The 15,673-nt window shown below is 35.7% G+C and overlaps 1 protein-coding gene across 1 annotated transcript in view; it reads right to left on the bottom strand.

Moving 5' to 3' along the window:
- Nucleotides 1-200: 200 nt before the first annotated feature.
- Nucleotides 201-15,673, bottom strand: part of LOC123658617 — a 55,649-nt gene continuing 40,176 nt past the window's right edge. Inside the window, exons 3-5 of the mRNA XM_045593985.1 lie at nt 12,433-12,583; nt 3,790-3,911; nt 201-1,645 (exon numbers count right to left, since the gene is read on the bottom strand). Coding sequence (XP_045449941.1) covers nt 530-1,645; nt 3,790-3,911; nt 12,433-12,583 — 1,389 coding nt within the window. The 3' untranslated portion in view covers nt 201-529. The remainder of the gene's footprint in view (nt 1,646-3,789; nt 3,912-12,432; nt 12,584-15,673) is intronic.

The raw sequence follows: 15,673 nt of genomic DNA, 5'->3' as shown, positions 1-15,673 counted from the left end.
GAGGGTGAATATCGCTAGTAGGATGGGATGTGGCTTTGTGAAGTCTAGCTAGATAACTAGATAGACTTCATACCTAGAAATATTCAAAATTTTGCGCAAAAAAAATTGCTACAAATATTACGTAGATATTATACACGATATATTTTTACAACTCTATGCGTTTACTAATGTCTCTAACTCTATTTTTTTCTTTTTTCAACTTAACAAAGTTCCTTCGTCCAAGTATTTTTTTTTAAATATATTATCAATGAAAGAAGATTAAAGCTGTCCAGGATAAATCTCTGGTGACTTGTAAGGTTATCTTGAAAAACATATCATATGCGATGCTGTGCCTCTCTAAAGAGTATTATAGATATACGAAGAAAAAAATACAAAATAAAGTACAGGATAAAGTGTAAAATCATTTTATACAGTATTTTATTTTGCTAAACGATTTTGATGAAAATTTGTCCTTAATTATATTTATTGTAAATGACAATTGTTTTGTATACACAAAACCTAAATTGACGAAAGTCATTGCACATATTTGTTACCGCTTTACAATGCAAGGTTCACAGCTACCAGGCTTAAGGTATGCTGGGTGACAGTGTGGACACGCTGGGTTTTCACCATAGCTAGCCCTTCCTGGTCTATTTACCTTGACCTGGAATGAAGTCTCAGCGTCTTCATCATTGTACCCTGGATGGGCTCCATCTAGAGGGAACACGTAGTCTGGGACGAAGTACGTACTAATATTATACTCCGTGTTAGTCGGGGTAGGCTCTATAACTTTAGGTGTCGATCTAGTTATGACACTAAATGGTCTCTTTCCTGGCTTCACTGGTTTGGCCGTCGTCGTGTTAGTTTCATTCCTGAATTTGGGTGGTGCTAAGTCAAATGCTGGTACAGCCCACTTCCATTCATAGTAAATAGGCGGGCCCATGGTTGTTGATGCTATGGGCGTTATATCGAACTTTGGGGGTTGGAGCTCCTTAGATGGTTGTGCTATTTGAACATTGGAAGATTCGATATTCGAATCAGGATTCGGTTTTTTATTTACCGAATCAAACCGTGAACTAACACTGGTTCCTTTCTTCTCATCGCCTTGGAGGGCATTGAAATTGTTTCCGAAGTTCTTGTTCTTTCTCGGTGTCCTATCTTCCTCTGAACTGACTTGGCCGTCTGGTAAATGTTGATTGAGCTCAATTATTTCAGTTTTAGTCATCGTAGTCTTAATTGAATCAGGCGAGTTTGGATCGAAGCGTTTTATGAAATTGTAAACGGGATCTGGTGTCGTATTCATTCTAATGTCAATTTCAAAATCGCTACTTTCGGTTGTCGTTGGTGGTAAAAGCGGTGGTACTAATTCCTTAGATGGTGGATTTACTTTCTTAGTTGGGCGATTAGTTACACTTGAAGACTTATTTGGATTTTGCGTTGTTGCTTTCCTTATGTTATTATCCTCATTTAAGTTTACTTTAACTTTGTTGAAATAGTTTGTATTTGAACTTCCACTGTCAACATTTGTTGGACGCTTCTTCGTAGAGGTCGTCGACCATGACGACGGTGGTCTGTAGTTTCTTTTGTCACTGTCCAAATCATTGTCATTCGAATTTAGGATTGAATCCGATAGTCCAACTATGCTGTTGTCTGGATGAATGGGAAACTGAAAAAGAAAAAAGAAAATTTATATTAGTAGAATCACATAAGAACTGTTATACATGTTTATCCTAAAATTTTTATTGTGCAATTAGACTACCAAGTGAATTATTAGATGTTGATATAGACTGAAAAGATTACGAATATTGTCAAGGACGTCATAAAATTTAAATTGCAGAAAAATATTTTTTATTATTTTATTACAATCGTTAGTTGAATAAAATCAACTAAAACAATAGAAATAGTCATCATTCTAGCCTATTGCGGTCCACTGCTGGACATAGGCCTTCACAAGTTCGCGCCAAAAATGCGTGAACTCATTTGTGTTGCCCATAGTCACCACGCTGGGCAGGCGGGTTGGTGACCGCAGGGCTGGCTTTGTTGCACCTAAGACGCTGCTGCCCGCCTTCGGCCTGTATCTTTCAAAGCCAGCTGTTACACGGTTATCACGCCATCGGTCGGTAAAAATAGTCATATTAATCACTAAATGTAAAAAATTTATAAAGAAAATGTTAATACATCTTCTACAAGTATATAAATCAAAAATGAATGTTGCTAAGCGCATAACTCGAGAATGGCTCGACCAATTCAGCTAATTTGTTTTTTTTTTTTTTTTGTATGTTCCTTAAGGCCCACGGAAGGTTTTAATACTAAGAGAAAAAAAATACTATTAACTTTTGACAGAACGAAGTTTGTCTGGGCAACTAGTTAATAAAATAAATTTTAATGTAATTTATTCGCAATATGTTGAAACATTCTCCCATGAGGCTTATTTCGATGAGAAGCCATTAATCAAGTTGCTAATTAAAAACGTTACATTGATAGAATTTGATTTGAATATGTGCAACGGTTCAATGTATTTTAATACGTATTCCAACTTGAGAAACTTAATCACAGGATCTTCGGATATTATATGCATTAATTATGTTTAGATACCAATAATAATTCGAAAATATCGACAGTAAACATGTCGAAAACTTGGGTCACGAATACGACCCAATTATTTAAATGTATTTGAATGAAACTAAATTGTTGATCTATAATATAAAAATGAGTCGCTGAATGTGTTGCTAAGCGCAAAACTCGAGAACGGTTGGACCGATTTCGCTAATTCTTTTTTTTAAATATTCCTTGAAGTACGAGGATGGTTCTTACGGAGAGAAAAATTCTAAAAAAAATTTTTTAAATTTCCTGAAAAAGTCTAAAGACAACACTTTTCTATACTTCCATACAAAAGATTTGTGATAATACTTAAAAGTCACTGTTAGGCGATACGAAGTTTGCCGGGTCAGCTAGTTTGAAATAAAAATCTGAGCTTAACACCTTTTTTCATCAAGAGACTATGTGTTTTTTTCTATAAAACTAAAGCTAATAGCTTTGCAATATAAGACCATCACTTCAGCCTATCGTAGTCCACTTCTGGACATAGGCCTCCATCCACAAGTTCGCGCCAACAAACGGCGAGAACTCATGTGTGTTGCCCATAATCACCACGCTGGGCAGGCGGGTTGGTGACCGCAGGGCTGGCTTTGTCGCACCGAAGACGCTGCTGCCCGTCTTCGGCCTGTGTATTTCAAAGCCAGCAGTTGGATGGTCATCTCGCCATCGGTCGGCTTTATAAGTTTCAAGGTGGTAGTAGAACTGTGTTATCCCTTAGTCGCCTCTTACGACACCCGCGGGAAGAGAGGGGGTGGCTATATTCTTTATTGCCGTAGCCACACAGCTGATAAGATAGCTGATAAGAGCATATGTACAAGTAATTAGTTCTCACAAAAAAAAATACAAGAACGTCGACTAATTAACAAAAAATTATAACTAGTAGCGAGCGCATGTTTTAAAAATAGTTATTTATAAGGCAAAGGAATTTCTGCGACAGTTTTAAAAATAAGATCCGTATAATAGTGAAGACTAATCGATAAAATTATTTTTTTAAGCAGTCGTCACGATCATCGGTAGTTTTACTGTGTTGGAAATAGTCTTCTAGATTTCCATTTATTGCGGAAAACCATTTTATTGCGGAAATCAGCAAGCTCGACAAAAGGAACTGAGACCACAATGACAATGATTCTTTAGCCATATTTTTCTCCCGCATAAAGTTAGCCCCAGTAAGTTATTCCCAATGGAATGATATGACTGTGTTAATTTAATTACCTTTGATTCAGCTTCCCTCAGCCCATCGTAGTACTTCTCGTTAGGTGGAACCGACAGGATGTCAGGCCGAGGAGTACGAAGCCGCATCTCCGCCTCTGATACAAACGGCTTGTCTCTTTGACCTGAAGACGAAATCATGGATTTAGGTTAGTAGGTAGAGAGTAGGTAAGGTTACCCAGCGTGGTGACTATGGGCAAAACACATGATTTCACTCCATTTTTGGCGCAAACTTGTGAAGGCCTATGTCCAGCAGTGGACTGTATTAAGCTGAAGTAATGATGATGATGATGGTGAAGGTAAGGTTAAGTGCAAAATTTAAAAACGGCCGGAGCAAATGAAATAATTTATTTCTTTATGTTTGGTATTGTCAGGAAATTATACATTCACGAAAAGTTATACCGGTATATAATTTGTCGTACATATAATTATTGATAGTTTACTGGAACTCCTGTAATATTTTTATCTGTGATTACTCATAAATCTTACATACTTCTACAGACAATGACATGACACCTGTCTGTTTTCCTAGTCCTCCTCTTTCACTCATAGTCAGTTCGCTTCGCTTCAGACGATAATATCCCACTGCAGGGAATAGGCCTCTTTCCCCATGTAGGAGAAGGATCAGAGCTTAATCCACCCAGCTGCTCCAATGCGGGTTGGCGGATATACTATGAGTAACGATCGCTATCAGGTGTACATGATAACGACCGGAACCGACAGCTCAACGTACTCTCCGACGCACGGTGGGGAGACCCAAAAGAAGTAAAAACCAGACCGGAAAAAAATATTTGTATAAAAACAAATATCCACTCCAAGCGGGAATCGAACCCGCAACCGTCGATGTTTTAGGCGCCGCCAACACGGCACACGCACCATTACACCGGAGCGGTCGTTGTAACATAAAATAAAAATAAATAAACATACAATATGAATATCTAACTAAAACTTCTCAATTATTATTTTTTTCTAATAGAATATAGGTATTAATGCAAATTATGTAAGATAGAATCTAGTTACTCAAACAATATAACAATAATTTATGTTTATTATACTTATAATATAATTTATTATGATTTACTAACATTTTATATATGTAATGCGCATAATTAAACATCGTAAATCGACGACCTCGACCTTACAGAAGATCACAGCAAAATAATACTGTTTTCAAGCAGTATTGTGTTCCTGTTGCAGACGTCTTTAAGCTACGGTAATCGCTTACCATCAGTTGAGCTTGTACGCTTGTTTGCCGACCTAGTGACATAAAAAAAAAATCGTATCATACTATAAATGTATTTTATGTTTCTTGCGTATTTTGTAATTTTTTATAAATTAATGACAACAAAAGATGCATTTACGTCGAAATATAAATTAGGTTATTGTCAAGATTTTGTAAAATTCTGAAATATAATTTAGTTATAATGGTTCAATTTAGAAAAATGAAAAAATCATCATCATCAGTTTAGCATATTGCAGTCCACTGCTGGACATAGGCCTCCCCAAGTTCGCGCCAGACATCCCGGTTTTCCGGAATATTTTTTTTTTCATTCAAACCCCCATAAAAAATAATTAATAATAATTTGTTAAATTCAGCACGTAAATTCTGTAAAGTAATTTCTTTGATGGGTCATAAAGCACGACTTCAAAAACTTTTTTTGCAATAAATAGTTGAGTCAGATTTCAAAATAAAGATATTTTTGCTGCTACTACTGCTACTACGTTTTTCCAAAAAAAAAAACCTTCAAATCATGAGAAATACAAAAATATAAGAATAAATTGACTAATATGTTAGTGAATCAGAGACCACAGACAGATAACAAAAATGGTGACCCATTTTTGTATCTGTATATATATGAGTATCATAGTCATTATACATATAATGGCTAATAAATACATAATACATAATAATAATACATAATAATAAATACATTGACAGCGTCGATTAATAACAAAAAATTATTTAAATTTACAGTACTCTCAATTAAAATATAGGCCTGTTTTACATCGGATAAAACGGCAATAAAGCAGACTAAAGCTCCTTATTTATTACTCCAAATGCACCAAAATAACGTCTAATATTAAATTCACAATCTGCTTATGATTTAGTTAAATCTCAACATTACAATTATCAGCATGCAATCCATTACCAGCCCATAAGCGTAAGTAAAATTATAACTAATTAGAGAACTCCATGTAAAGCGTACAAAGGGTATGTTACGGGAAAGATCAAGGGCAATGACTTGTCTTGATGCTTGTAATCATTGAATCAATGGCAAATTATTCTCGGATATAATCATATACGTAATTATTACATAAGGACTAGTAATTCATACGAGTTTTTGCTAATTCTGTAATTTAATATGTTTTGCGGGTTGACATTGATGTCATTGCTGGGATTTCAATTTACGTTCCTAGATGATGATTGATGGTTATTTTAAAATCAAAACACTTGTAAAAAGCATAATAGTGGTAATAATTGAATATCCATTAGGCTTCTTTTAACAACGGAATAACGCCTTTATAAATAAAGCATTTTATGAAATATTTTTGAAGTAAAAGTATTTTACGCGCGTTTAACTTTTGGGAAGTAAGCTGGTGATTGCGTGACGAAAAGGCTGATTTGTTATAGGGGTACAGGGGTAAACCCCTGTACCCAAATAGTGTTTATTATTTTTTTGTTTATTTAAAATCTATATGAATTAGTAGTTGGTAAAAGTATATGAAACAGCTATCTAAACACTAAAATGGCATTTTATTCTTCACAAAAAAAGAAGTAAACTGGTAGATACAGTTTACCCTTTTACAAATAGAAACAGTAAAAAGCAAGATAACTAAAACAACAATGCAACAGTTATCAAAATAATAAAAATTTGTATCTCAAAATAAAAGAAAATATTGGGAATGTTATTCAGTCTATTAGGGATTTGTTTATATGTATATACAAATAAATAAAATTGCAGTGTGTGTTTGTAATATTAAATAAAACGCTTTTTACTAAATGCATATGTATACACGGTACATATACCAAAACAACATTTTTTACAATTTTCTTCTGATGTCTCTCTGTTTGTTCCGGCTGCAATCTCTGATACGGCTGGACCGACTTTGACGGGTATTTCACTGTCTGATAGCTGATGTAATAAGGAGTAACTTAAGCTACTTTTATTTTAGAAATTTATTTATTTTGTAACTCCGCGAACTGAACAATATTTTTTTTTAATTCCAGGCGGACGAAGTCGCGGGCACAGCTAGTTAACATACATATTAATAAGTCACTGTATTATATTTGAGTACGTTAAAAATAGCTCCAAATTAAGTTTGTATCACAGTTGCAATTGAGGACCTACAAGGTTGGTTAATGTATGTGCCGACCTTTACTCGAAGGTAACGATGATTTTGTTAATCTCATATTGCTCGAATTGGTTCATACTTAAAATTAAATAATCGATTGTATATATAACAATATTGGTACATAAAAATGTAGTGCATAAGGACACACTCAAGGATAATATACATGTGATTATTTTACATTTGAGCTATATCATACAAAGGTTACTTAAGACGGCATCGAATTATTGTGACTAGTTAGTTGCCCAGTGGTCGAGATTCGACCATAATTAAAAATTTAAATTAAAAAAAAAGTTATGAAAATAAAGAACCTTTTTTAAAAAATGTCAATTTGACTACAGACTTTGACAATCAACAAAAGAGTATATATGTGTGTGTGTGTCAAATACATGGTAATGTGTGTAATGTTTTTTTTGTTAATTTAATATTTTTTATGCATAATTTAAAAAAAAATATTGACATTCTGCACCCCTTCTCTATCTATATAAACTATAAGTGTATGAAATCTTCCGTCCGCGCAATTTTCATAAAAGAGGCTACAAAGTTTTTGTATCACGTTTATATAGACATTTTTAAGACGATTAGGGCAAACGAGGGTAGGTACGGTCCACCTGAAATTAAGCGGTTACCGTAGCCGGAAACCTACAACGCTTGAAGCATCGCAAACGCGTCGAAGTTTCCGCAAACTCTTTCAACTCCCCTACCCTATTCATCACAGGAACACTATTTCTCTTTCTCTCTTATCGGTCCCTCGTGTCTGAGGATCGTGGTCAGCATCAGGGTTGCATCTGGAGCGGATGATTTGCCTTCACCGGTCTCTGTCCATGGCGTCTCTTACGACAGTGTAAAACTTAGTGGCAGGTGAGTTTTTGACTTGGTCTGTCCATCTCGTTGGTGAACGACCGCGCGATCTTTTGCCCACCGTGTTCCCAACCACAAGTTGGGAACAGTATTTGAGAGCAGTATTATTTAGCTGTGATTTACTGTTTAAATACTTCCCCATTCGGGCTGCTCCAGATTTAGGGCAAGATATTACTGTGCCCCACCTCAACAATACCCACAGTTGCGTTCCATTATAGATATCATAATTACGAGTATTTTGACCAGTGAAAGTCAAAGGTTTGCGTAACACTAGCTTATTTATCTTTCAACAAATTATAGCTATCGTGTCGCACTTATCAGGACAACTAGAATAATAAGTATTAGGTACAGTTTACCTACCAACAAAAGACTTGCCCAACTGAAGCTTAATCTAATATATAAAATTCTCGTGTCGCGGTGTTTGTGGTTAAACTCCTGAGAAACGGCTTGACCGATTCTCATGAAATTTTGTGTGCATATTGGGTAGGTCTGAGGTCTGAAAAATACATACAACCCTAAATTTTCACCCTTCTACCACCAACCCCTATTTTAAAATTGCGTTTAGCGGCAAGACAACGTTTGCCGAGTCAGCTAGTACGTTTATATTAACGAGCTATTCAATAAATGTTTATTGAATACTAGCTATACCCGCGCGTATAATTCGCACTAAATAAGTAAAAAATTTACCGAACGTCAATCATGTTGACGTTTCAAAATTAAAGCCGACATATATATAATTTTAATAATTAATTAATTTACATAAACAAAAGCAATAATACATTTTTAGTAGCGGATACCGGTAGAGCAAGCAATTACCTATATATATAATTTACTTGATACAATACTTAAAAAACCAATACTCCATTAATAGAACTATATCTAAATAAGAACAAAATATATATAATAAAGAAGACTATTTAAAGGCTTTAGACGGCGCCACGGTTCGCTTAAACCGAAAATAAAAATCATCATATCAAGAATTTCGCTCTGGCGGGTACATCGTTCCATAGCTTAATTGGCTAGAGCGCCGACACGGTCAGTCGGAGACGCGGGTTCGAATCCCGCTGGAGCGGTCAATTTTTGATATGATATTCAAAAAATATTTAAAGGCTTTTATTGCTTGCCGCCTTTCTTTTTCTACACAGAGTCCTATGCCCAAGGATTTTCTAAAGGCGATCGCTCTTAGCGATGAGATAAACTTTGTAAAATTTTTCTTTGTATGTATCCATTTTGGATTGTTTCTTTGTAGTGTATTACAAGCATAACTACGAAAATTTGTCAGGATGAATGCTAAACTACTGCATCGATGATAATAAAAATTAATACGTAGCTGGAGATTTGAAAAGACACATGCTTCTTTTAATCCCAAACATACCATGTATTAAAACATCCACAGCTATACACGAGACGAGGTGTCGAGTCATTTAAAAACAATTTAAATATTTCAATGCAATACCTATGTTTTAATTCTAATAAGATACAAATTTGGGTGTAAGATTTCGTTGTTGAAATTTGCATGCGATATAGTTTCAACTTTACCATCTCGTAAGCACTCGTTAAATTTAACCTTCTTCAAAATGAACGCCAACGTTGTTCGCCCACAAATATTTTGCAATTGATACGATACGGTCCCAATTTCCATAGCTCTTATAATTAATTGCTACCTTACCAAATTATGCTTTTGTTTTGGAAAAGTAATTAACTCCTGCCATGGAAGGATTACTGAGGAGTGGACTTACAAAATCTTAAGGAATAATTTGTATTGCGTCATTTGATGCGCTTTTTGAAGTAAAACTTTTTTACGCACGCTTGACTTGGAGTATAGGCTGGTGAATGAGTAACGAGAGCGTTACGAAAAGTGTGATTGGGCGAGCGAATGGAGCAAGAGTGAGGTGCGAGCACACATTTTCTTTCTCTCTTTCTCTCGTAGCCAGTTACGTTTTGTACTAAAGTACCTGATAAGTGTACCTGATAAGTGTGTTTGTTTTGTCTAAGACACAGTACAGGCATATTGTGCTGGTTTACTTCAGTCATGTGGTCTAAAGCACACTAGTTTTTTTTTTTTTCATTACTACTAAATGTATGCTTTGTGTGATTTCAAAAGATTATTTGTGCAGTTTGTTGGTGATCCTTCTCATCAGAATCTACATTCCGAAACAGCGTCTTCCGTTTAACTATAATTAATTTATTAAAAATGAATTTTAAGTTGTATGATGATAAAAAAAGTGCTTTTTGAGCGCTACTCAAATATATACAAAATTTAATTTTAGAATTACAAAATAAGCGTGACCGATTTTGATTACAATTTTTCCGTTTTAATTCCCAGTTCCTGTATTTAAGTACAAGTTTCCTAATAGTACAAGTCAAGCCCTTGAAATAGTTTAAAGTTCCTCGAGATTCAAGCGCGACCTTAAAATGCATCTGCAACATTCACTCAATCCTATTGACTGATAATATAAGCTATTACGGTTAAAATGACAAAGTTCCAAGTTTCATTATAAAATTATTTATAAAGAACCTTACCGAGATCAATTTTGTATCTCTACGAAAAAAAAACCGACAAAAACATCTTGGACGATAAATGTATATTAGCAATTTAAGATGAAAAAGTTGTAAATTATACTTTGAGGAACGTGAAATAGGACTTTATCAATTTTATATATATTTTGTTATGCTACGTTTTCACTTTATATCTTAGACGTTATCTTATTAATTCGTTCACACTTGGTCGTTTTATCTCTAAAGTAATTAATTTTGGTTCGGTTATAATTGTAATACAGGAGGAACTTCCCGTTACACCTTTATAATACAAAGTAATGCAACTAAATAACTAACTGCAATAGTTTAAAATTCTCTAAACACAGACATAATGTGTTTAAAAGGAGGCTTCGTGTACTACTGTTTATACTACTTTGTATGGAAATAAATAAACGACTTTTTTAAAATACATACTTCTTCATTGGCCGTCCGTCTATTGCAAACGATTTAGATAGTGTCAGACGGTCACTGTGTCGCCTAGAACACTCTTCAGGAAAACGCAGAGTTGCCTAAGCTCTGCGGCACCCTCTCGACCTCACCGGCTAGGCCCACAGGAACGACGATTCGATACGTGTGGAGCCAGTTCGGCTGTAGGAGTCTTTCGCATTTTAGAGCTATGCCACGAATACTTGACAGAGACCCCATTCCGGGTTTCAAATGAAGTTTTCCTTCTCTAGATGATTTTGAGCCAGGTTTATCCCTCCCTTTTACGACCCCCACGGGAAGAAAGGGGGTGTGGTGGTAAAGGGGGTGTGGTGGTAAATGCAGTGTGGTGCCGGCCGAGTAGAATACTTCTTACTAATGAAATATTCTGAGACTACCATTTTTCGAAAAAAAATCTTGACGTGATATAGAGAAACAAATTAAAAAATCTCATTATCCTAATTAGGGATGGGTATTAAAATTAATTAATAACCACTCCTTTAACTGAGGTAGGGCACAGCAGGAATTGCCTCCTCAAAATATGGAGCAGCCCGATTGGGGTAGTACCTCGACCTTACAGAAGATCACAGCTAAATAATACTGTTTTCAAGCAGTATTGTGTTCCTGTTGGTGAGTAAGGTGACCAGAGCTCCTGGGGGGATTGGGGATTGGGTCGGCAACGCGCTTGCGATGCTTCTGGTGTTGCAGGTGTCTATAAGCTACGGTAATCGCTTACCATCAGGTGAGCCGTACGCTTGTTTGCCGACCTAGTGACATAAAAAAAATAATAATAAAAAAAAAAAAGTTTAGTGGTGGGAGTAGCCGCCTAAATCACCGACAGTTTTCGGTTTCGATTCCCGCTCGGGATAGATATATATATTTGTACAAATATTTCTTTCCGGTTTGGACGTTTGTCTTTGTGGGTCTTTTCACCGTGCCTCAAAGAGCACGTTAAGCCGTCAGTCCCGGTTGTTATCATAAATACCCGATAGCGATCGTTACTCATAGTAGGAAACATATCTGCCAACCCGCAGTGGAGCAGGAGGATTATGTTCTGATCATTCTCCTTCATGGGGAAAGAGGCCTATATAGCAGTGGGATGTGGAACAATGCATGAATATGCTATAAAATATAAATTAAATTTATAATTAAAACTATAAATTAAATGTCTTTTGGTGTATTTTTGAATACTATTTTAATAAAAAGAATCGGTCAAATAAATATGTTGGACGTCAACATTTTGGCGCGAACTTGGGGAGGCCTATGTCCAGCTGTGGACTGTAATAGGCTGAACTGACTAACTGACTGACAATATTTTGGACGTACGGATGCTTAGCTGTTTTTTTTTTTATGTCAGAAAACTATTACTGAAGAAGCCTATTGAATATGAAGGCTGCAAAATTACTTACATTTTAACAATGAATTATATTTGCAAATAGTGTTGAAAAATAATAAATGTGAATAAACCCTTACCTATGAGAAGGTTTGCGTCATAGTCATTCTCTGAATTGCTGCAGTTGACCATATACCAGTGGTCACAGATGAGCATGCGCTGTTGGAACAGCGTGGTGTTCGGACAGGAGTAGCTGAACTGCCGGCCCAGGCCATCGCACATGTGGTACACCTGGGAAGTGATAGAGGACAATTTAAAACTAGAAAGAAACGATAAATGCATCAAGATAAAGAAACAAAGACATAAATGTATGAGAGAGAATGAGACAGAATACATTACCGGCCAAAAGGCGTAAGCGACGCGTTATGCATGGCGCTTACGACTTTATTCACGAGACAAGATCATCGTCGATAGAATAAATCGCAACGGCCTACCTTCCTACGACTTTTCAGAAGTTTTACTTCTTGCGTGTGTGAACCTTCTTCTATCAAGTAGGCTTTAAGGGTAATTTTGTATGAAATGTCGATTCAATTGTATTGGTTTTTAATAAATGAATTAAAGTTAAAAGTGAAGCTACCACCAATTCGGAATGCAGATTCTGCAAAAAATCGGTAAGAAAGAAGCAAGCTAGTAAATTTTTAACTAAAAGTTTTACGAGATAATAAATGATATAACACTATATAATTACAGTTTGTAGTCAAAAGAAAGAAGCAACTATCGTTTTGGAATATAGATTCCGTAGAAAGGAATCGACAAGAAACTAATACCTAATACATTTTTAACTAACAAAGAAACGAAAAATAAATATTTGAACAGCAGATAGTCAAAAATCTTAATTCAAAATTTAATCACTTCGAATAAAATCTTTTACAACAAAAAAAAACAACACAGTACCTACGCTTCCTTAAAATAAAAATAAAATGTAACAAGGCCATGTAACACAGTGCTTAACATATCTTTGAAATTGAAAGAACGAAATTCCGCCTCTATGGCCTTTGCGTTTTTTAAGAACGGTATGATTTTTTTTTGTTCTACAGCTTGTATGTGTTACATGTACGCAATATTTATTATAGCATTAATGTTATTGTACAAATATTATTAAATGTAATATAGAAAACGAGTAAATAAAATGAACAAAAAAAATGTAGGAAAGGCGGTCTTATCGCTAATAGAGTGGTCTCATCCATATAAACTTTGAGCAGGTTATCTATAATATATATAAACGCGAAAGGTCATTCATCACGAAATCTCCGAAACTATAACACCTACAAACTTGAAATTTGGCAAGTAGGCTCCTTATAGGACGTAGACATCCGCTAAGAACGGATTTTACGAAACTCAACCCCTAAGGGGGTAAAATGGGGGTTGGAAGTTTGAATGAGAGTCCCATGTTTTTGACGTAAGAGACTTGAAATTTAAAATAAGCTCTATAGATAGATGGTGAAAAGGTGTCCAAATAATGTATTTTTAGAAATCAACCCCTTTTTGGGTTAAAACAGGGGATAGTAGGTCGGCTCACTGATCACGAAATCTCCGAAACTATAACAGTTACAAAATTGAAATTTGGCAGAAAGGCTCCTTATAGGGCGTAGACATCCGCTAAGAACGAATTTTACAAAATTCGACCCTTAAGGGGGTAAAAAGGGGGTTGGAAGTTTGTATGAAAGTCCCATGATTTTGAAGTAAGAGACTTGAAATTTAAAATGTATGCCTTATAGATAATGAGAAGGTGTCCAAATAATCTATCTTTAGAAATCAACTCCCTTTTGGGGCTAAAACGGGGGATGGTAGGTTTACTCACTCACCACGAAATCTCCGAAACTATAACACCTAAAAACTTGAAATTTGGCAGATAGGCTCTTTATAGGTCGCGGACATCCGCTAAGAACGGATTTTACGAAACTCGACCCCTAAGGGGGTAAGACGGGGGTTGGAAGTTTTTATGAAAGTCCTATGTTTTTGAAGTAAGCTACTTGAAATTTAAAATGTATACTCTATAGATGGTGAAGAGGTATCTTAATAATGTATCTTTAGGAATAAACTTCCTTTTGGGGTTAAAACGGGGGATGGTACTTTGACTCATTCATCACGAAATCTCCGAAACTATAAGAACTACAAATTTGACATTTGACAGGTACGTTCCTTATAAAGCGTAGACATCTACTACGAACTCATTTTACGAAACTCGACCCTTAAAGGGGTAAAACGGGGGTTGGAAATTTGTATGAAAGTCCTATGGTTTTGAAGTAAGATGATTGAAATTTCAAATGTATGCTCTGTAGATGGTGAGAAAGTGTTCAAATAATGTATCTTTAGAAATCACCCCCCTTTTGGGGTTGAAACGGGGGATGGTAGTTTGACTCACTCATCACGAAATCTCCGAAACTATAACAGCTACAAATTTGACATTTGGCACGTTGGTTCCTTATAGGGCGTAGACACCCGCTAAGAACGGATTTTACGAAATTCGACCCCTGAGGGGGTAAAACGGGGGTTGGAAGTTTGTGTGAAAGTCCCATGTTTTTGAAGTAAGAGACTTGAAATTTAAAATGTATGCCTTATAGATGATAAGAAGGTATCTAAATAACATATCTTTAGAAATCAACTCCCTTTTGGGGTTAAAACGGGGATGGTAGGTTTACTCACTCATCACGAAAGCTCCGGAACTATAACACTTACAAACTTGAAATTTGGCAGATAGGCTCCTTATAGGACGTAAACATTCGTTAAGAACGGGTTTTACGAAATTCGATCCCTAAGTGGGTAAAACGGGGGGTTGGAAGTTTGTATGAAAGTCTCATGTTTTTGAAGTAAGAAACTTGAAATTTAAAATATATGCTCTGTAGATGGTAGAAAGGTGACCAAATAATGTATCTTTAGAAATCAACTCTCTTTTGGAGTTAAAACGGGGGATGGTAGGTTGACTCACTCATCACGAAACCTCCGAAACTATAACAGCTATAAACTTGAAATTTGGCAGGTAGGTTCCTTATAGGTCGTAGACATCCGCTAAGAACTGATTTTACGAAAATCGACCCCTAAGGGGATAAAATGGGTTCGGAAGTTTGTATGAAAGTCAAAAAGTAAAGTTTGTGTTGTTTTTGAAGTAAGAGACTTGAAATTTAAAATTTATGCTCTATGAATGGTGAGGAGGTGTCCAAATAATGCATCGCAATCTATGTATATAAAAGAGAAAGGTAGCTAACTCACTCATCACGAGAACTCAAAAACCACTGGATGGTCTATCCATCCAGGTTGGACAAAGATAAAATTTGGCAGGGAGGTAGATTATAGTTAGTAGATATCCGCTAAGAACGGATT

This window comes from Melitaea cinxia, chromosome 12, assembly GCF_905220565.1.
Source record: "Melitaea cinxia chromosome 12, ilMelCinx1.1, whole genome shotgun sequence".
Classification (NCBI taxonomy): Eukaryota; Metazoa; Arthropoda; class Insecta; order Lepidoptera; family Nymphalidae; genus Melitaea; species Melitaea cinxia.
The sequence above is the reverse complement of the archived record's forward strand: the minus strand, read 5'-3'. Positions and strand labels throughout refer to the sequence as shown.